This window comes from Echinops telfairi, unplaced genomic scaffold, assembly GCF_000313985.2.
Source record: "Echinops telfairi isolate 266 unplaced genomic scaffold, ASM31398v2 ScPeMD7_6273;HRSCAF=7185, whole genome shotgun sequence".
Classification (NCBI taxonomy): Eukaryota; Metazoa; Chordata; class Mammalia; order Afrosoricida; family Tenrecidae; genus Echinops; species Echinops telfairi.
In genome coordinates, this window is record NW_022110173.1 from 1,724,011 (window position 1) to 1,747,055 (window position 23,045).

Below are 23,045 nucleotides of genomic sequence, written 5' to 3' on the forward strand. Positions count from 1 at the left end.
CTCCAAAATCCCAATGGTCTACGCTGTGATTCACCAATAGGGGTCTGCCAAAGTCTCCACACTGCATCTTTATCTACCACTGACACTTCTAGCACCATTGGGTCAGCTGGATCATATGGTCCCAGTGGCAAAGCAGCTTGCACGACAGCCTGAACCTGTTGCAGAGCCTTTTCTTGTTCTGGGCCCCACTCAAAATTGGAGGCTTTTCGTGTCACTTGATAAATAGGTCAAAGTAGAACACCCAAGTGAGGGATATGTTGCCTCCAAAATCCGAAGAGGCCCACTAGGCGTTGTGCCTCTTTTTTAGTCATTCGGGGCACCAAATGCAGTAGTTTATCCTTAACTTTAGTAGGAATATCTCGACATGCCCTACACCCTTCACACTTTGTTATAACATCCTTATCTTCAGTGATCTCTTCATGAGGGTGAGTATCAAGTAGGGCCATGTCATAAGAACTACCGTATATACTTGAGTATAAGCTGAACCGAATATCAACCAAGGCACATAATTTTACCACAAAAACTGCATTTTAAATGTGCTGAAAAACTCAGCTTATACACGAGTATATACAGTGATTGTTCTTAATTGTGGTTAGAGTGCAAACTCCAAATCCATTCATTTATCTATTGTTTATAGATGTCCCTGGCTTATTTGAGAGACATTGTTATTATTTATGATAGAGGATATTATAAATCATTCCCATGGGGCCTAGGGTGATTCTATTGATAGAGGCATTAATTTTGCCAGTGGCATAGAATTTAAAACATAGTTGAGAAAAGGAAATGGTACATGTATAGAACTGCTTTTCAGAATGCAGTACATAAATTATTGACTTGTATATACAGAATAAATGTTTAAGTAACTGGACACTATTTACATGAACAATGGAGTTTAGTGGGGTTTGTGTGTGTGTGTGTTTAGTCTGTATGTTTGTCTGCCTTATCTAAGTGTGGTCATGTATAATTTGTCCATTTGTGACTGATATTTCACTCTGTAGTTTTCAAGCCTCATCATATTGTAGCATGTGTCAGGACTTCATTTCTCTTTATGACATATTTTACCTATCCATTCATGTAATGATACTTTTCATTAAAATAACAACCATCTTTTAAAAATGAATAACTGAGTTTGCAGGGATAATCCCCAAGGTTTAGGAATTTAAGAAAAAAAACTACAAACCAGAATGGAGAAATTATGAATCAACAAGACTTTTCTGGGAACGTTGCCAATCTTTCTAACTAAGACACTTGTTTTTTACCATCTGTATGAAGATAGATGAAAATCTCAAGCCCTAGCAGATATTGGAACTGAGATCATCCATTAAAATCGGTTTCCTTGAAGTGCTACATGTCTAGTGAGAGGACAAACTAAAGTTTAATGTTTCTGACACTGAAAAGACAAAGAATGCTTCTCCAGGTCAGCTGAGAATTCATAAACAAGGACTTGTATTCACATGTGTATTAGATTCAAATTTAAACTAATAGGTATGGAGAAATGGCTTGGATTATATCTCCGCAGTTCCAGGCAGAAACAAACTTAGAGGCTAACAGAGATAAATCTTCTACTCAAGTTATACAGGTTTTCCACAGACAAATCACATTTAAGAAAATTTCATTATCCAATATTGTAAATTGCAGGAAGAGACAAACTACATTGATCCTATATTAGCATTCTAAACAATAAGCAAAAGTAGATCTCCCAATGCCTTTTGTGAGGAAGCGGTATATTGATATAGTTTTTTTGAAAAGCAAGTTTCAATACCTATGAAAAGAATTTTTCCTGCTCATTCAAAAATATGAGAGCTTTTAAATTTTTTTAATCTATGAAAATTGAAGATGCTCCCTCTACTGCAGAAAGATGAAGCTCCCAATAAAGAGTTACAGTCTCAGAAAACTACAGAGGGGCAATTCTACTCAGTCCTGTAGGGTCACTATGAGTCGGAATTGACTATTGCAGTGAGTTTGCTTTTTTAAAATAACCTCCAATCCAGCAATTCTACTTCCAACCATATGTCATTATTATGTGGTGCTCTCATGACAAATATTAAAAGTGTGTGATGTTAGAACAGAAGTGTATCTTCCCAGTTCTAGAAACCATGAGTCTTGACCGTATCAGTTCTTCCTGCTGTTTTTCCCTAGTTTTCAGCATTTTCTGCAGTTCTTGTGATTCCTTTGCTTATAAATGGATCTTCACATGGCACCTGTGTGAATCTCTGTATCTCTTCTGCTCTTTTTTAAATTCACAAATGAGTATGAGTTTAGGATCTACCTTGTTCTGGTACAATTTGTTGTTGGCATCTATCTAGTTGATTCCATCTCAGGGGGACCTATCTGTACAGAGTATTGTTCCCTAGTATTTTTAAAATGTGACCTTTGTGAGGTAGCTCGATAGGCCTATTTTCTGAGGTGCCTCTGAGTGAGTTAGAACCACAAACGTTTTGGTCTCACGCGTAACTATTTTCACCACCCAGGAACTCCATACCTTCATTAACAAAAATTCTATTTATAAATTTGGTCATTTACAGAAAAGCGGGTTAGGATTTCAACACTGTTGGGTGTGGAACAGGGGAGAGTATTCATTAATAACACGTTATGAACTATTAGTGTCCTCAACATTATTTTGCTTCATTTGGCATTTTAGTGAATACTAGAATTTTTTTAAAAAGTAAGTCAATTTAACAAAATACATAGAAACATGTTCCATCAAAATAGGCATAAATTCATGTGTGTGTTATTTTAAAAAACTAATGTGTAACAATTAAGGTCAATGGAAGGAAGGTCTTATTAGCTATCGAATTTTCAAAGTAATGATTACTGTAAATGGTATCTTGAGATATATGCAACCACTGCTATATCATATGAAATCATTTGAAGTTTGTTTATGACAAGTCACTGGTATTACTAATTATTACTAGGTGTGTACATTCAAAATAGGAACATTACATTTCAATCAGAGGTTAGTGGAAAGGGATTTGTGAACCCCACATTATAAATCTATATCCTAAAGACCCATTTTACACTTGTGTTCAAGGAGAGTTAACATTGCAATATTAGAGGGGAAAAGAGCAGGGCAACTAAAGATGCATCAGTAGGAGATTATATACTCATACATTGTAATATATTCAGATAGTGAATAAGTCAAGATTACAGTAAGAAATGATTATCTTTTAATGTCTTGTATAACAGTGGATAAAGAGCTTTTAATGGAACACATTTTCGAACACCAATTTATGAAATTGTAACATTTCATGTGAAATATAAAAACTCAACTGGGTTTGATAACACCTGTGATTATGGAAAAACCATTCAGGTAATGGCTGTTCAAAGGTAGGGGTTGGGGTGTGGTGCGCTGTCTAGGTATATAGAGGGGATTTCATCTGTATAGTGTTTTATTATTTATTGTGATGGGCATATTACTTATATGCCTAGGACATGTCATTAAAATATGGATTACATGCCTTGACAGATTATACCAGTTAGAGATCATTTTGATTTTAATTTATAGAACAATTCAGAGTTTGGGTGTATGAGATGCTGTCAGGGAAGGAGTAACAAATTAAAAGCATTACTTCATTTTGGATAAGAAAACACATTAACTTAGGAAGTATTTGGCACTTTAAACATGTGATGAAAGCATACTTAGTAGATTAGTTATTTCTTAGAACCATACTGTATGAGGTGATGATACATATTCTTACAGGAAGCTGAAATTTATGTTTAGTTTTAATTCTAAATCCATACTCAATCCATGATACTGAATTGCATATCTTTAGCAATAGGTATATTATTTAGAAGTGGAAAGTTAATTACAAAGTGAAACTCAGACACACATCAACAGTAAAGGTCCTAAACTATCAAGTGTGACTTTATAAACCAAAATTCTCTTAAACACAGAATAGTCTGTTTTCACCCTTGGCTGATTTACTGATGAGCTATTATTAATAGCTTGTTATATTATTAATAGTTATAGTTCCTGTTTTAACATGAATGATCATTGTGATGTACTAAATGTTTAGCATCTCACTATATGTCTCATTTTCTGACATTTAAAACCATAATCTATTTTGGCTTTTGCTTTTAGGATCGAAAGTTAACAAAGTCTGAGAGGCAGAGATTTAGAGAAGAGGCTGAAATGTTAAAAGGCCTCCAGCATCCCAATATTGTTCGATTCTATGATTCATGGGAATCTACAGTAAAAGGAAAGAAGTGCATTGTTTTGGTGACTGAACTTATGACATCTGGAACACTTAAAACGTAAGTCTGTCATTATATTGAAACTTTTCTGAGAAATTAAGAATTTGATTTGTCTTATTTCAGATCCTAGGTTTTACTTAATGTTGTCCAGCCGAGGCAGTATACTAGGACATTCTCCTCGTATACTAGCACATTTTCCTACCCAGAAAGCCTTCGTGTGAATAAAATGAGTTGATAATTATTTATTGTAAGTATTGAGATAAGTTCCTGCAGAATAAACCTAGCAATTTTAAGTCATACTGATTTATAGAGTGGCCAAGGGCAGAAAACAAATGACAAGGTAGCCCTCTAGTGGTTAAAGTGAGTTTATCTCAAACCCCTGCCACTGAGTGGAATCCAACTTAGTGATCCTATCGGACCCACTATTTAGGGTTTCTGAGATGGTAAATCTTTACAAAAGTAGACAGTCTCATCTTTCTCCCATGGAGTTGCTGGTGAGTTTGAATCACGTACCCAATTCTTAACTCAATGTACTACCAGGGAATTTATTTGAATAAAGTTTTATAATCTTATATTACGTAGCTTTGCTGTATCTGTGCAACAAATGCATCAAATGCTTACCATTAGTATATTGTGAAAATTATTCATATAAAATACTTGTAGATCCATTTCCTATAGCATTAGAAATTGAGGCCAAAAGCTAATCTCTTTCAAGGAACTCAGCAAGGATCAAATGCAGAATTTGCATGTTCCCTCTTATAGAGAGCTATAGGTAAAAAGTATAGTATACCTTTGTAATCCCAGGTTTCTTAGATTATATGTTTGTACTCTTAGAAAAAACTCTGGTGTGTAAATTACAGGTTGTGATTTTTTTTTTTTTTTACAACAGGAATTAGAGTTCTAAAAATTGTGACTGGTGATATATATATATATATATGTGTGTGTTTTTTTTCATTACGTGCCTTAAAGAGTTGACTCTGTATGTCTTAAATACATTTATTTACCTGTCTATGCACTTGAGAATGTACAGAATTAACATGTTGAAAGCCAACTGATCATTTCCTTCTTGCACATCCTAATCCCTTTACCTGACTGATCTAACTCTGTTTATGGTAACACTATTTTCATAGTCATCAAAGTTCGAGTTTTTCAAACCATGTTTTATCTTTTTCCTCTATACCTACTCATGCTGTGTGACTGGTCTACAAGGATTGTTGGTTTTGAAAAATACTTCACTTCAGTTCAATTTTATTTCTCATTGCTATTACCTTATTACTAATTTTTAGATCCCTAGAAAACTCATCTATTAGCTATGCCAAGGCATTCAACTGTGTGGATTATAACAAGCCTATGGATACCCTTTAGAAGAAGGGAATTCCAGAACACTTCATTGTGCTCATGCTGAACTTTTATATGTAGTAAGAGGCACTTGTGTAAACAGAGCAAAGGCATGAGTGGTTTAAAATCAAGAAAGGTGTACATCAGTGTTGTATCCTTTGACCATACTTAGTCAATCTGTATGTTTACCAAATAATCAGAGAATTTGGATTATATGAAGAAGAATGTGGCATGAGGATTGGGGTCAGGCTTATTAACAACCTATGATATGCATATGACACAACCTGAAAGTGAAGTGAATAGGACTTGAAGCACTTGTTGATGAAGATCAAAGATTGTAGCCTTCAGTATGTACTGCAATTCAATGTAAAGAAGAACAAACTTCTCACAACTGGACCATTAGATAGCATCGTGATAATGGCAAAAAGATTAAAGTTGTCAAGGATTTTACTTGGATCCATAATCAATGCTCATGAAAGCAGCAGCCAAGAGCTCAAAGGATGCATTACATTGGATAAAGCTGTTACCCAAGACCTCTTTAAAGAGTTGAAAAGCAAGGATGTTACTTTGGACATTAAAAGGACGGACCAAAGAAGAATCATTAAGCAAATCTGTTTTGGAAGAAGTAAGGCCAGAGGGCTCCTTAGAGTAAAGTGACCACATTTTAACATTGATAAAGTGGGACACCATTGATAAAACTCATATCCTGGTGAAATAGCCACATGGCAGCCAAAAACCGTATACCCTAGTTTGTTGTGCATTCTTTCAAAAAATCGGGTCTTTTTTAAAACGCTGCGGGACGTGGGAAAAATTGTTAAAAATCGGGACGTTTGGTCACCTTACCTTAGAGGTGAGGATGGCAAGACTTTGTCTTATCTACTTTGGACATGTTGTCAGTAGGGACTAATTCCTTGAGATAGACATCATATTTAATAGAGGGGCAGCAAAAAAAGGAGAAGGCCCTCGACAAGATGGACAGAGTGGCTGCAACAATGAGTTCAAGCATAGGAACAATTGTGAGCATGCACAAGACATACCCTGGTTCCCCGCAAGTAAGACATCCCCAGAAAATAAAACCTACTTACAGTTTTGCCTCTCACTGAAATATAAGGCATCCCCCCAAAATAAGGCCCCCCAAAGCTATCTGGACTCTGGACCGTAGTGGCCACGCAGCTCAATGTTGGCCGCAGCGCAGCAGGAGCAGACAGGAAGTATGAGGTCTCTTTTAATAAAACAATAAACAATAAATGTGTACCGTATTCTTCATGGAAAAATAAGACATGCCATGAAAATAAGACCTAGCGCATCTTTGGGAGCAAAAATTAATAGAAGACATTGTCTTATTTTCAGGGAAACAGGGTTGCTATGGGTGGAGACTGACTTGATGACACCTAATAGTAACAACAGAAAACTCAAACTCAATGCTTTCCAGTCACTGCCTCATAACGACCCTACAGTACAAAGGAGACCTACACCTTTCAAGGGGTTTCAAGGATTTTAACACTTTATGAGGATAGAAAGCCTCATCTTTTTCCCCTTGAGCAGCTAGTGGTTTTGAACTGCTTCTCTTGCAATTAATAGCCCAGCACATAACCACTACTTATTTAAACCCCCTATCATTTTGGTAAGAACCTTAAAAAAAATCACTCCAGCCTATTGAAAGGGATCATACCTTACTTAAGGGGTCCTTAAAAATCTCTCCCTCTCCCCCATGGCTTAATTTGCCATCTTATGCTGATTTGCTAAATCATGACCTCTATGTTGTTCTCCTGAGTTCTAGACCTATACATTTGCTAGCTACTGTAGATGTCTACAGCCTCATTATGACTCAAACTAAACTCCTCCTTTATAGTTTCCTACTTTCTAGTCTTCTATCTCCGATAACCTGGACCTTTTCTTTTGAAAAAAAAAAACAACTAAATTGTGGATTTTGGGGTAAAAATTTACATTTAAGTTCTCATTTGATACTTTATACAATTTGTTCATTGATAATGAAATTTTTAAATAATATGTCAGCATTTTTTGGTTTGTTCTGGTTCAATTCTAGTACTCCAGTGGTCTTTTCCCTTTATCTTCTTATCTTTGCTTTAAAGTAATTGCTAACTTTTTGGTCTTGTGTGTGTGAGTGTGTGTGTGTATATATATATATATATATTTTTTTTTTCCTCCTTTTCTTTTAGGTAGAGCACTGTACTTTTTTGTGAGTTACTCAAAATTCTAAAAGGTGTTCCCAGGATAGTTTCAGTTTAACGTTTACAGAGTATTCAGGGCAGTCACTTCAGGTAGTCATCTGGTCTCAACTGGTTTACTAAAATGCCACTGAATTGATTCTAACTCAAGACAACCCCAATGTGGGTTGCCAGTCTGGTCTTAGCGTTTAGTTAGTCTTCCAGTTTTGTTGAATACATTCTATAATTTTTCCTACTCAGCAATGTATTATTGGTTATCGCTTTTTGTGAAATATTTTGGCACTAAAAGCTGGTTAGTTCTGTTTATGAAAGCGAGCCTTTAAAACTGCTAGACTTTTATTCAAGGTGATTAAGAATTAGACTTAAATGAAAGATCCTAAAATACTAGTATCAGAGAGAGCTTTTTTTTTTAATGTCTTGCATGAATTGACAGTGCTGTGGACAGCTTTTTTTTTCTCTCTCTAAAACTGTGCTTCTTAAAATTATTGATCATTTTATTGGGGGCTCTTACAAATATAAGAATTCATAAATCAGTTCTATAAAGCAAACTTGTACAGCTACTGCCGTTTTCAAAACCTCTTTCTGCTTGAGCCCTTAGATATCAGCTCCTTTTTATTTCCTCCCTCTCCTACCCTACCACTGTCACAAACCCTTTAATAAGTTTTATATTTATATATATATATATCCCCCATATCTTACATTGTCCAGTGTATCCCTTCACTCACAGTTTTGTTATTCATTCCCCTCAAGGGGGGTTATGCATCCATCATTGCTTTCAATTTCCCCACTTCCCTTTTCCATGCCCTCATGGAATCATTGCTCGCTCCCATTACTGTTTCTGACAGGTTTGTCTATCCTGGATAGAAAGCTCTTACCTATACTAGACTGGCATATCTGTACATATGCCAGTCTAGCAGGATTTGTGAGGTAGAACTGGGGCCATGATGGTGCGGGCAGGAAGCATTAAAGAACTAGAGGAATGTTGTGTTTCCTTGGTGCTATATTGTACCCTAGATGAACTGGTCTCTATTGTGTGACCCTTCTGTGAGGGAGTCTCCAATTTGTCTCCACTCTGATACCTAATTCCTTCGACATCGCATGATCACACAGGCTGGTGTGCTTCTTCCATATGGACTTTGTTGCTTCCCTGCCAGATGGCCTCTTGTTTAGCTTCAAGGCTTTAAGGCCCCAGGCACTATATCTTTTAATAGCCAGGCACCATCAGCCTTCTTCACCACATTTGCTTATGCACCCATATTATCTTCAGTTCTTGTTACTTTTTTCTCTCTGTTAGTTGTGGTGGTTTTAACTGTCAGCATCACTTTTCAATCCTACATGAGCTTCTTGAGTCTCAAACCATCCCATTTGATTATATGCTACAAACTGGATCCCCTTTAAGTCAGTGGTATTGGAATCATACTCATACATATTTATTCCTCTAAAATAGATAACTAAAATTGAAATTAGAGTTAAAATATATGTGTAGATTTCATTTTACTAGCAGTTCAGAAGAAATTATGTTCCCTTCTTGTGGGCTGGGGTGATTTTTGAAGATCCTTAACAAAATGAAATCGTTTAAATATCCGTCTATGCTCTTGAAATGATGAACAGTTAACTTCTGTAAGTGGATAGCTGCTATGAGAATAATGTAAAAATACCTTAAAACCTATACCACTGTCAAACCAATTCTGACACACAGCAATAGAATAGAAAGAACTCTCTAGGGTTTCCAGTTCATAACCCAACTACTGCCATTGAGTCAAATCCAACTGAAAGCTAGGGTTTCTCAGATGGTATAGCTTAAAAAGAGGACAGACAACCTCATCTTCCTCCTAGGAGTTTGAACTACTGACCTTACAGTTACAGCCAGGGTTTCTCAGATGGTATAGCTTAAAAAGAGGACAGACAACCTCATCTTCCTCCTAGGAGTTTGAACTACTGACCTTACAGTTACAGCCAGGGCTCCTTAATGTGAAAGAGAGAAAATAAATCTAGCTGTACGCTAACCCATTTGGTTAAAAATAGATAGCTAATTAAGAGAACTAATGACAAGCAAGATTAGGAGATAAGGGCGTTTTGGATATTATGACATAATTCTCAGGCACTACAAAATTATCAACTTAAAAATTACCATTCTATAATTAGCCAAACATTTGATTTACTCCCCTCTAACGTGGGAGAAAGATGGGCTTTCTACTCCAGCAGTTAGTCTTTGAAACTCAGAAGGGCAGTTCTGCCTTGTTCTGTAAGGTCTCTATGCGTTGGCATCAACTGATGACAATGAGTTAATGTAATGGCTTTGAGGAATATGGTGATGTAGTGTGTTCACGTTGAGCTGCTAATAACCTGTTTGAAATGACCAGCTGGTCCACAGGAGAGAGATGAAGATTTTAACTTCCATAAAGAATAACAGTCTTGGAAACACACCGGAGCCGTTCTAATCTGTCCTACAGAGTTGCTATGAGTTGGAATGAACTTGATGGCAGTGAGTTTAGTTTTGGGCATTTCTCTTTGTTTTTTGTGTTTTGGTTTTAATGTGATGCTGGAATAGCTCTGGTGAGATGAATGATGATACAGTATTGATGCTGCTGCTATTCAGCAACTGCTTTTCCAGGTTTGAGGTGGTCAATCTGGGGTGCAGTCGACTCTTTGAGATGGTAAATTTTCAAAAAGAACTGCTCTGAGCAGTAAGTTGTTCTAAACACCGATGCATGCATGTTTCATTGCATGTCTCCTCAAAGTGGAACATTCATCATTGCTTATATAATGTTTATAGAATTCAAGCTGTAAGAGGTTGTTGTACCTACCTTTCAGCTTATCATCGCTTTGCAGCTGAATGATTTCATGTTTTAGCTCTTTGGCACATCAGCTGGTTCCACATTGAATGGTTTAGCACAGATGTTTAATTGCATTTGTTTACTTTTCATGTCCTTGAATCTTTATTAAATAAATATACATTCACTAGTATATTCAATTGTAGAATGCTTTTGTCCTTTCTGTATGGGAAAATGCACCGAGTTATTCCTTTTGAGTTGGACTTTCCCCAGCCTTAAATTCAGCTTCAAAGGATTTCATGAGGGGGGCTCTACATTCATCTGAGAGGTACTTGGTAATGACCACCATGAAAGGTAAATGACACAGCCACGTACTATCTTTAAGTTCTCTGATAAGTTTTCCCTTCTCTGTGAACTGCTTGACTTCATTTCACAGTTCATAATCAGTATGTTCCTGAGACTTAGCCACCACACTTAATAGTGAAAAATAAGATGTCATACTTAGTCAAGATCATTCAGTAACTCTTTAAAACTGGAGGCTCTTAAACCCTCTGCTTTTGACAAAATTCACATGAAACTACTATTGACATCACATTGTTGAGCAATGGTGACTATGCACAGACTTTCTTGATATATGCTGTATTAGTTCATAATTCAGTCACTTGGATCAAGACTGAGATGATTCAGTATTTTTTTGCCAACCGTGGCTGGAACTCCAGCTGTAGTAAGGCTTCTTAACTTTCCAAATTTTAGCTCAAGTTTTTCATGGATAAAAACATCTTGTAGTGTGCCATGCATGGTGAGGTAGTTAATTTATTGTGCCAACCTGGCCGATAAACACATGTGGGGTTAATTGAAGGGTGGAGGGCTAAATAAATGGCTTGGTGAGCCTTGCCTTTCGAGTTCTTGGGTCTCTTGCTTTGTGATGGTCGGACCAGGGTGCAGCTACCTTAGCCAGTTCCCTGCTTTAGCTGGCAAGGCTCACTTCCTGCAAGACATCCCTGAGGAGAAGCCACATGGACCTACCCCGATACAGCCCTGGGTGCTGGAGCAGCCGTGTGGAGACCCCTGCCAGCACTGAGATGATTACACGCTCACTGATTCGGCTTTCCTCCTGCAGTCGGCATTATGTCTGCTTTGTGAGATGGAGGAGGACTTTGTGGATTGGTTTCGGACGTATGCGTTAATAGTGGGCTTGGGCAGCACTGGGTTGGGATGTTTTCTTGATGTGCACTTATAAAACTCTCTCTTATACATGAGTTTCTATGAATTTGTTTCTCTAAAGTACCCAGACTAAAACACATGATTTTTAGTGACAGCAGTTCTTCTCATAAGTCAAAATATGCGATTGTCCCACAAATGAAAAAGGCCAATTGGGCAGTATTGGTTATGCGTGTTGTCTAGTTACAAGCCAGATGGAAAAACTGGACATCTCCTGAGGAATTTTTCAGTGTTTTTAAGAAATATGCTAGCACTTAGGGAAGGGGAGTGGAACGGCTGTAAAAAAAAAAAGAAGAAGAAATATGCTAAGTAACAATTGGATGTGAGACTATACTCCAAAAATAACAACTGTGAAACACTTCTACCTCAGTGCTAACAACTCTGCAGCAGCCACCTACCTCGCTCTCTTTTACAAACGCTCCCTCGCCCTTTACAAGCCGTCTCAGCTTCTTAACTTCACTCACACATAACTTGTCTGAATAACATTGTCTCTGTCACGAGACTTAGTGAAAGTGACTTTTTGTGATTCTAAACTCCACTGAAGAGTATTGATTTTGTACAGATGTGTATGGCCTCTCAATAAGTTTAACGTATTTTGAGCCACAGTGTTGCTCAGATTGGCTATTTTCATTACTACTACCTCATCATCACAAGCTAGGCACACAAGTTTGCCTTTGACTTCATGGAAAAAAATTGTTGGGTCACTCCTCTTGGAAAGACACTGAAGCAGTTTGTCTTTGTAATTACTAGTAGGATGGCACAGCACCCAAGTTTTAATAACTATCTAATGTGTGTGAACAGTGACATGATTATTTTGCTTCAATTGCTATTCTATTCTTATATCTTGGATTTGGAAGATATCCATTGTTTTTATCAACTCTTCAAGATGCTTTTGTGTGCTGTAATTTACGTAATCTTCATGTGAAATTCCGTTTTTGCATGGCTTGTTGATTGTGGATGTGTGGATAAAGATTGAATTATCTTTGTTGACAAATAAGTCTACATCATCAGTCAAGGTCATCAGTGTCACAAAGGATCATCTCATCACATTTCTTTTCATTATCACTGCAATACTGTAGTTTTGCCAGTGTGTTGACACTTCTGTACCTGCCTGGCACTGTCCTCTGAGTCACTGCACTACAGGTTGGTGATCCATGGGCGGCAGACAAGAGACATACGTGTCTTTCCCATCATGTACTTACATCCTGCATATCCTCTAATGGACATTCCTTGTCTGTCCTCAAAATATATATTACGATGATTCACTCACTATTAATTTGTGTTGCTATGAAAAAAGCTTAATTTACTCAATTTTAGTCCTGCCTGCTGTTGCCTTGGCAAGCCCAGACCAAATGATTTAGCAGGCTTTAAAGGGCCATGAGCCGGATGTCCCTCACCCCTCCTTTAGTAGATAAGCTAGGGAAACAATGTGGAGAGTTTTGAATACAGTATAAAAGATTAGTTCTTGCTCTTAATTTAAAAGTAATAGGAAAGCACGTGAGGTTTTTTCCCCCGTGTTTTTAAAAATACTTTTGTTGAAAATTTATACAGCAGACACACACCAATTTAATAATTTCTATACATACAATTTAGTGATAATGATTACATTCCTTAAGTTTACAACCATTTTCGCCCTCTTTTTCTGGCTTTATCTTCTCACTGCTCCCAAAGTTTTCGAAGTTTCCCATCAATAGAATTAATGTTGTCAATTTGATCCCATATATATATAGTGGACTCAAACAGGTTGTGAAGATGGTGCAGAACTAGGCCATTTGTTCTGTTGTGTGATAGGATTACTATGAGTCTTTTTACACAAAAGCACATGCTTAAGGCAGACTTTTTTTAAAACTAATTAAGATCAGCGATTTGGTTTAAAGAAGACCTTGAGATACTTATATTTGAAGGTTTTGATTATGATCTAGCTGTGATACAATGTGTTAAATTGAGTCGGAAAACATTGAATATCTGCTCTGTTAATTCTATGCTAATAATCCTTTGGAAAGAATTGTCTAATGGTAGTGTGGAAAACACAGATGATTAAGCACTGTACTCTGAACTGTCACAGCCTTGGAAGTGCTCTGGATCATTTCTACTCTGCACATGAGCCAGGACCTGATTTGTCGCTAATTAACAGTAACAATAATGTATACAAGAGCGATAGGATAGTTGGTCAATGTTAGCAGTCCAAGCTTTTATTTTGGAATAGCTGTATGGCTGTGGGTTCACTATCCTTATTAATATAATAGGGATAATACTTGGTAAGAACACTCATAGCGTCCTGGTTAAAGTGCTTGACTACTAACCAAAAGGTCAGAGGTTCGAACCCACCATGCATTCCAAAGGCAAAAAAGTGACAATCTTCCTCAGTAAAGATTTGTACCCTTGGACACCCTATAAGCCAGTTCTACTCTGTCATATAAGGCCCCATAGTTGCTATGAGTTGAAAACAATCAGACAGTAATGGATTTAAAGTTACTACGCATTGGTGGATTAGTGGTTTTTGCTAGGCTACTAACCACAGGTCCCACAATTAGAAACCACCAGCTTCTCTGAGGGAGAGAGACGAAGCGTTCTACTCCCATCTACCCTGACCTTTGGGTCACTATGAGTTGGAGTCAACTCGATGGCAGTGAATAAGTGAGGCATTGGACTGCTAGCCTCAAAATGGACAATTAAAACCCACCTGCCAATTCTCTGAAGAAAGATGAACCTATCTGCTCCTATAAAGATTAAAGTTTTGGCACCCCTACACAGATTCACTATGAGTATTAAATGTAGGTGCAATTGAGTAATATCCGAGATATAGATAGATAGATAATCCCTGATGCAGTCGATGCTCATTAAAAAAACTAAAGAAATGGGTGGGTCAGTGATCAGTTTATTTTATGAAGCCAGCACAGCACTAATACTAAAACCGGTCGGGTGGGGAAGGGGGGAAGGGACCTAGGAAAGGGATGGACAACAGAAAAGTGGGTGAAGGGAGACGTCGTTCAGGGCAAGATATGACAAAATAATAATTTATAAATTATCAAGGGCTCATGAGGGAGAGGGGAGCGGGCGGGGAGGGAGGGGAAAAATGAGGACCTAATGCTTGGGGCTTAAGTGGAGAGGAAATGTTTTGAGAATGATGAAGGCAATGAATGTACATATGCACTTTACACAATTGATGAGTTGTATGAGCCCCTAATAAAACGATTTTAAAAAAAGGGCCAGGCCAATTTGCATCATGAATATAGCTGCAAATATTTTATTTCTTTATTTTTTCCACTCCGATGCAAATGTTTTAACAAAATACTTTATCAGATATTTTAAATTGCGCATTTGTAATCAAGTCTTAACTGTATCCTAGGATTGTAAGGTTGGTTTATCGAATGAATCATGTAATTCACCACATTAACAGAATAAAAGAAAAAAATGTCACTTCAGTAGATACAGAAATGATTATAAAAATTAAATATTTATTCATAATTAAAAATTGTTAGCCAGGAATTGTAGAAAACATCATTAATACACAGTAACCATGAGAAACCTATAGGCCTGGTGGCATAGTGGATTATGCATTGGGATCTTATGCATTGGGTCATCAGTTCAAACCCACCAACCACTTACTACTCCCATTGAGATTTACAGTCTTGGAAACCCACTGGGGATGTGCTACCCTGTCCTGTTGGGTCTCTGTGAGTCAAAGTTGACTTGATGCCAGTGAGTTTGGGTTTGGGTTTAATGTCATACCCAACTCTGGATAATGTTCCCAGTAAGATGACTTAAAAAGAAAAAAACAGTGATACCAGACACAGTAATAAGGCATAAAAACAGGATAAAATTATAAAAGATATTAAAACTGGTAAAGAAGAATAAAACTGTTTTTGTTTGGAAGATGAAAAAACACAAAGACTCAAGGCAGCAATTAGTTCAAAGTCTAATGAACCACATGAAATACACACTTCAGGCCCCCCTAAATTAGATTGTGCCTGGCTGCCACTACCATGCTGACTGAGCAGTAGAAAAGGGTAGAGTAAAAACTCAAATTCACAAATGCAAACAGACTTACTAGTCTGACAGAGATGGAGGAACCCCCATGAGCCTTAGAAACCATTCTGACCTGGAACTAAATCCATTCGTAGAGATCCACCATTTAGTGAAGCAATAGACAGCCCTATAAAATAGATAATCACACCTGAGAGGAACATGTTCTAAGAGATCAAAATGTGTTACAAAAAAACCAGAGGACGATTGAACTATAAAAAGATGTGATATATGTATTAACTCCCAATTAATCAATTTTTAAGAAGTAATGGCCACTGGCCCATAAAAAAAGAAAACCAAAGGATGGCATTTTCCCTAAAGCAAAGATGAGAAGACAGGAATGAATAGAGAATCCAGAGGAAAGGCAATATGGACCCTAGAGTGGAAATGGGGAGAGGACTGACACAGTTGAGGAATACAGCAGTATAAGTTTTTACATAGAAAACCATATAGAATCTATGAAACTAATCAATTTTATATCATTATTTAAGGTTAGTATGAAAAAAATTTTTAATTATATCTTCTCTTATAGATAGAAACAAATGCAGTAAGTTAGCCACTTAACCTTTTCTCTGACATTTTATTATTTAAAAAAAAATTTTTTTTTCTTTTTTAGGCAGTGAGAGTGAGACAGTGAGTGAGTGAGACAGTGAGGCAGTGAGTGAGACAGTGAGGCAGTGAGTGAGTGAGAGTGAGGCAGTGGGAGAGTCTATTTAAAAATTTATATAGAAAATATTCTATAATTATTACCTTTTGATAAATATGCTTTACCATATCTGTCCATCTTACCATTCCTCTTAGAATTCCAAAATAGGTTGCAAATACCATAATGTTTCATCCATAAACACCTTAGTATGCTTATCAATATGTATTCTATCAATATCAATGAATATTTGTGTTCTTTTTTTCTTACAGTAAAATTTTCATGCAACAAAAGCATAGGTCAATCATAAGTTAACAGTTTGATGAATTTGATAGAATTCATTGTCTATTGAAACACAAATATCTCAGAACATTTCCATTACCTCAGAAAATGCCCTTCCCTTACCCTCAGGTGTTAGTACTCTGGTTATCTTTCAAACCACAAAACCAACTTTTGCCACTGATTTTTTCCCCTGATCTTCCCAAGTAGAATTTTATTTTAGTTCCGCTAGCTTTTTAAGGAGCTCTGGTAGTGCAGGGGCTGCTAACTGTAGTCAGCAGCTTGAACTCACCAGCCACTCTGCAGGAAAAAGATGACAGCCAGCTTCTAGGAAGATTTACAGCCTTGGAAACTCACAGGGCCAGTTCTCCTCTGCTCTTAGGACTGTTACGAGTCTAAATTGACTCAATGCAGAGTTTTATATAATTTTTTGGTTTAAGTATGTTTCATATTATCTGGACCAACTATTGTGGCCCCTTAGAACAGTCAGTGGTGGGAGCTGAGCACCATTTAGTCCTTCTGGTATCAGAGTAGATGAGGTTGTGACTGGTGTAGACTTGTTATTTTGGTGATAGGAAAAACCAGTACCAAAGATGATTGTAAGTACAGTTATACCAACGTAAAAGTGTTTGAGTATACATGGGGTGCAGGCAAATTGGTATATAGGTAGAGATGTGAACAGATAAGATTATACCCATTGCCATTGACTCTATTCCAATTCATAGTTTAGTACATTTTTGCTTAGAGTTTGAAATAGTTATATCTGCTTCCAGTATGATCTACTCATATACCAAAAGGCACAGCACCACCAATTAACCTTTAATCACTTTAGTTAGGATCTAATTTCAAGGAATTCATTTTTTCTTCATTATCAGTTAATCAAGTACTTAATTAAATATTTTCTACTGTGAAGTATTTGTACTGCTATTTCTGATACAACCAACTTGAACCCATTTTTTTAATAAAAAGTATTTGGGAAACTTATTTTCTCTGAATCCCTTAATAGAGGGGTGTGTGTGTGTGTGTGTGTGTGTGAGTGAGACACTATCTCAGTCCCTTTAACCTTGTTAAAAGTATCACTAACTTTGAAGTTTACCGAATTTTAATTTTCTAAATTCGATAATCCCAATTCAGATGTCTTAGAATGAAAACCTGTTTGATGAACCGTGCCCCTTTTTTCCCCTCTAGGTACCTGAAAAGGTTTAAAGTGATGAAAATCAAAGTCCTAAGAAGCTGGTGCCGTCAGATCCTTAAAGGACTTCAGTTTCTTCATACTAGAACCCCACCTATTATTCACCGCGATCTGAAGTGTGACAACATCTTTATCACTGGCCCTACAGGCTCAGTCAAAATTGGAGACCTAGGTCTGGCAACTCTGAAGCGGGCTTCTTTTGCCAAGAGTGTGATAGGTATGTTTGAAGTGTAACTTGGAGCCTGACAGGCCTTCGCACCAGGAGTCTTATTATTTAGAAACCAGGCCTTCTCTTAATTTTTTTTTCATCTCTGAATTTTTATAAGTAAAATAAACCCTCAAAAAAATCTTAGTTTGAAACCAGGAAGTGATCAGTAAGATGAGATTTATGTGGAGTTTTCCATATTTATCCTTCTAGAATCATGCAGAATTGATGTTTTATATAGTTACATAGAAAGGAAAAGGACAGCTTTATTGACAGAACCTAATGGTAGTGATCAGTGTTATTGAATAATTCATTGATACTTGATAGGAAGAACTCTTTAAAAATATGGTATCTTATTTCCCTTCTAAAAGAAATGAAATTCATATATAATGTAGTTTCTAAAAGGGTTGTTCAATATATGTGTATATGTAAGAATGTCTGCCTCTTAAAATTTTGTGCACTGGTGTGAAAAATATAAGTTCATTATCTACAACAGAATTCCTCAACTGTGGTAATACTGACAATTTAGGCTTAACATATCTTTGTTGGAGGACTGCTTTGCCTTGTTAGATAGTTAGCATCATCCCTGGCCTCTACCCACCAGTAGCTTACCATCTACTATCTCCCCCACTGGTAATCACAGATGTTTCCAGCTAATGCCAAATGTCCCAGGGGAAGCAAAATCACACCTTGTAAATAGAATCACTGATCTATAGATTAGGACTATCCTTTCAGACTTAGAACTATGTATACCAGAGCGATTCTCAACCTATGGATCGCAACCCCTTTGGGGTCGAATGACTCTTTCACGGGTTGCCTAAGACCATGGGAAAACACATAAATATTTCACAGTATATAATTACATATTGTTTTGTAATTAATCACTATACTTTAATTTGTTCAATTTGTAACAATGAAAATACATCCTTTAAAATGATTAAAAGAAAAGAAAATACATCCTGCATATCAGATATTTACATTACAATTTATAACAGTAGCAAAATTACAGTTAAGTAGCAACAGAAATAATTTTATGGTTGGGGGGTCACCACAACATAAGGAACTGTATTAAACCACTGGTATAACCCATTGAAGTTGAGTGTATTTTAATTTCTAGAACTGCCCCATAAGAGTACTAAGGCAGTCAGATGCAAACCGCTCTGTCTTTCTCTACCTGAGTGGCTAGTGTATTCAAACCTCTGACTTTTCTGTTAGTTGCTGAGCACTTAACTTTCCACCAGGACTCCTCAACTGTATACTCAAACCAGATCCCTGCCATGGAGTCAATTCTGACTTATTGTGACCCTGTAGGACAGGGTAGAAAATGCCCCCGTGAGTTTTTGAGACTGTAATTCTTTTACAGGAAGAGGCCTCATTTTTCTCCCACCGAGTAGCAGCTGCTAGTTTCAAACTGCTAACCTTGCAATTAACTGCCCAATGTGTAAACACTATGTCACTAGGGGTCCTTCAGCTATGTACTATGTACTGAGAGTAGTAACGCGGAAAATAATCTCGTGCAAATTAATTAATTAATTTGAAAAACTTGGATTTTCTAAATGAAAGTATAATTTAAAAGCTTGAAATCTTCACAAATCTCTACTCCTCTTCCCCCAAATAATTATAGCAACCCCTCCAAAAAAATCCCTGGATTTTAAAGTAGATTAAAATGCTAAGTTTTAATAGAAAAGGAAAGCCTAAAACATTAATGACTTGAATATCTTTATAAAACATGGATCTTGGAATTATGCAACTTGAATTTGTAATACTGTTTTTGTGTTTTCTTAAATAAAGAAGAAAATTAGGAAGAATTACTTTAAAGCTAAATTTACTTTTTGCTTTCCTTGTAGATAGATCTTTTAAAATTATCCTTGACATCTTAAAATCTCTGACCCAAAAGAATTTTATCTTTTTTTCTGTTTTTAAATCAGAGCCTGCGAACTTGCTTGGGAATGCCTATAATTTGAAACATACACCTTAATTTTGCAGGGAACATTGCAAAACCTGATTTTGTGGTTTCACACATATTGTACTTATAATTCAGTCTCTGTAATTTAAGTGCAGTGTGTGTGCACATATATTACCTCTTTTGTAGGATGTTCCTCACTTTATTTCTTGTATTTGAAGTAGCCTTTTGTGTATTGCAGGTGGGATGGTAAGTATGTGAAGAAAAGGGCTCTGGTGAGTGACTTTATAGTCATTTACATGTTGTTTTAATATATTTTAAACCTTAATCATTTACTGCAAATCATCTTTAAAAGTGTAACTGATTGGGATAGAACATCAATGGCAAAAGACTAGCAGTAAATGTTACATACAGTAGGGGGCAGTCAGGTATTTTGAGCTTTTTTCAACCTACGGTAGCATCTTATTGTACAGGTTAATTCCATTAGATTTACTTTATTTTTTGTTAGTCTCTTTTCTTTTGGTTTTTAATAGGAGTTATTTTGGCTTATCTCTTATCCAAGGCTCTATTTCAACATTGTGTTGTAGAAATCCGTTTAAAACCATAAATAAACACTTGACTCAGTTCTAATTTCTTATAAAGACCTTGGTGTGGAAGATCCAGCTGATAGTTGGTGGAACCAGACGGACTAAGAAGACTTCCTCTCTTTTGTCTCTCCTTTTCTCTTTCTTTTTTTCCCCTTCCACTTTCTTTTCTCTCACAGATCAGTTCTTCTGCTTCTCATGGTGAGTAATGACTGCAGCTTCTCCCATTTAGTCTGAATCATTCTTTTAATTTTAGGTACCCCAGAGTTCATGGCCCCCGAGATGTATGAGGAGAAATATGATGAATCTGTTGACGTTTATGCTTTTGGGATGTGTATGCTTGAGATGGCCACATCTGAATACCCTTACTCAGAGTGCCAAAATGCTGCGCAGATCTACCGTCGAGTGACCAGTGTAAGTCTTCTCCTAACTGATTAGTGAGCTTGAGTGAGTGACAGCTAAGTGAAAAAATCCCAAGCTGAATAACACCGAACCTTAGTAGACATAATAGGCCATAGTTGGAAGTATACTGAGATGTTTGGGATTGTTGAGATGCATGCAAAGTATTGCTCATGATATAGTGAAAGCAAACATAAAGGATCACAGACTTATAGATTATCTGGACCCTTCTTGCATTCATTTAAGCCTTTATTATGAGATATATTTATGTTTAAAATCATGATCTACTTTTCAACCCCTTGTTTATTTAAATAACCTTTTATTCCCTCCCACCATAAAATTTAATTTCTGAGTCAAAAGTACGGCTAACTTGAACAACATGAGTTTGAACTGTGTGGGTGCATTTATACACAGACACCCCCACCCCCGCCTCCCGCCAACAGTTACTGCTACTCAGCCAGAGATGGTTAGTCACACAACATTTTAAGCTGATGTTCACACCCTGGAGCTCACTCACCTCAATAGCAATAAGAAAAAGAAATCTGCATTTATGTAAGACCAGTTCAAACCCATGTTATTCAGGTGTCAACTGTAAATTATACAGTGATTTTTGACTGCATAAGAAGTCAGTACCCCTACTCCCATGTTATTCAAGGGTCACCTGTCATGTTTTTAACTCAAGTTGTTTTGTCAAATTAATTGTATTCACGGACTCTTTCTCTGAATGACTTATTTTGATTTACTAAATTATACATTCCCACTCACAAAGTTTAAGGAATAAATAGATGTTTTATTGAAGTTTAAATTACCCAAGATACTTCATCTCTTTTGACAGAGGTATTTTCTAGAATCATCCATTTAAAGCCCGAAACATAATTATTAGGTCCATAATCCTTAATAAAGTTTATGAGGTTTTCCACTAATGGCATAAAAGTTTAAAGCAAGTAATCCATTGAATATTTTTTAAGCTTTTTCCTATTATGAACAAGTTCAAGCATATATAAAAGACTAGTACAATGTGTTCCCATTATTTAACTCAACATGAATGTTAAAACGATTTAGTCACACTTCATGTGTCCTTTTTCTCAGTTATTTTACCATTATGTATTTGATTATGCATCCAGAAAAGATAATATTAAAAAATAACCATATTGTATCCAAACAAATTAATAATTTCAAGATGAACCTAGTCATATTACCCTCAAAGAGGAGAGTACCTTTTACAGTTACCGTATATGCTTGAGTATAAGCCGACCCAAATATCAGCCGAGGCACCTAATTTTACCACAAAAACTGTATTAAAAAATGTGCTGGAATGAAACATACAACTTTCCTCTCGTTCTTAAATGCTTCCTTTCCCTCCCCGCACTATCATGATCCCAGTTCTACCTTACAAATCTGGCTACACCAGAGAATGTACACTGGTACAGATAGGAACTGGAAACACAGGGAATCCAGGATGGGTGATCCCTTCAGAACCAGTGGTGAGAATGGAGATACCTGGAGGGTATAGGGAAGGTAGGGTGAAAGAAGAAACCAATTACAAAGATCTGCATATAACCCTCTCCCTGGGGGATGGACAACAGAAAAGTGGGTGAAGGGAGACATCGGACGTGTAAGACATGACAAAATAATAACAATGTATTAATTATCAAGGGTTCATGGGGGGTACAGGGAATGAGGGGCCAAAATGAGCTGATACCAAGGGCTCAAGTAGAAAGCAAATGTTTTTGCGAATGATGATGGCAACAAATTTGCTTGACACAATGCATGTTATATATGAATTGTGGTAAGAGTTGTATGGGCCTTCAATAAAATGATTTTTTTTTTAAGTATGCTGGAAAAACTTGGTTTATATTTGAGTATAAACAGTAGTTTGTTTAACATAGGATCCAGCAAGCTTCACAAAAGATATTTCATGTTCCTCTGCTTGCTTTGTGTGCCATTAATTTATAGGCAGTCTCCGAATCGTGAATGTCTCACTTATGGACAATTCCCACTTACCCATTAGTGTTATTTAAATTTGCCCTCACTTTGAAACAATTAGACCAACCCCTCTTTTTTTTTTTTTTAATTATATATTGTGAAATTTTTATTT

General features: G+C 36.6%; 1 protein-coding gene across 1 annotated transcript in view; it reads left to right on the forward strand.

The window, feature by feature from the left end:
- Nucleotides 1-23,045, forward strand: part of WNK1 (WNK lysine deficient protein kinase 1) — a 154,769-nt gene that overhangs the window by 55,407 nt on the left and 76,317 nt on the right. Inside the window, exons 4-6 of the mRNA XM_045295897.1 lie at nucleotides 4,082-4,254; nucleotides 17,853-18,073; nucleotides 20,805-20,962. Coding sequence (XP_045151832.1) covers nucleotides 4,082-4,254; nucleotides 17,853-18,073; nucleotides 20,805-20,962 — 552 coding nt within the window. The remainder of the gene's footprint in view (nucleotides 1-4,081; nucleotides 4,255-17,852; nucleotides 18,074-20,804; nucleotides 20,963-23,045) is intronic.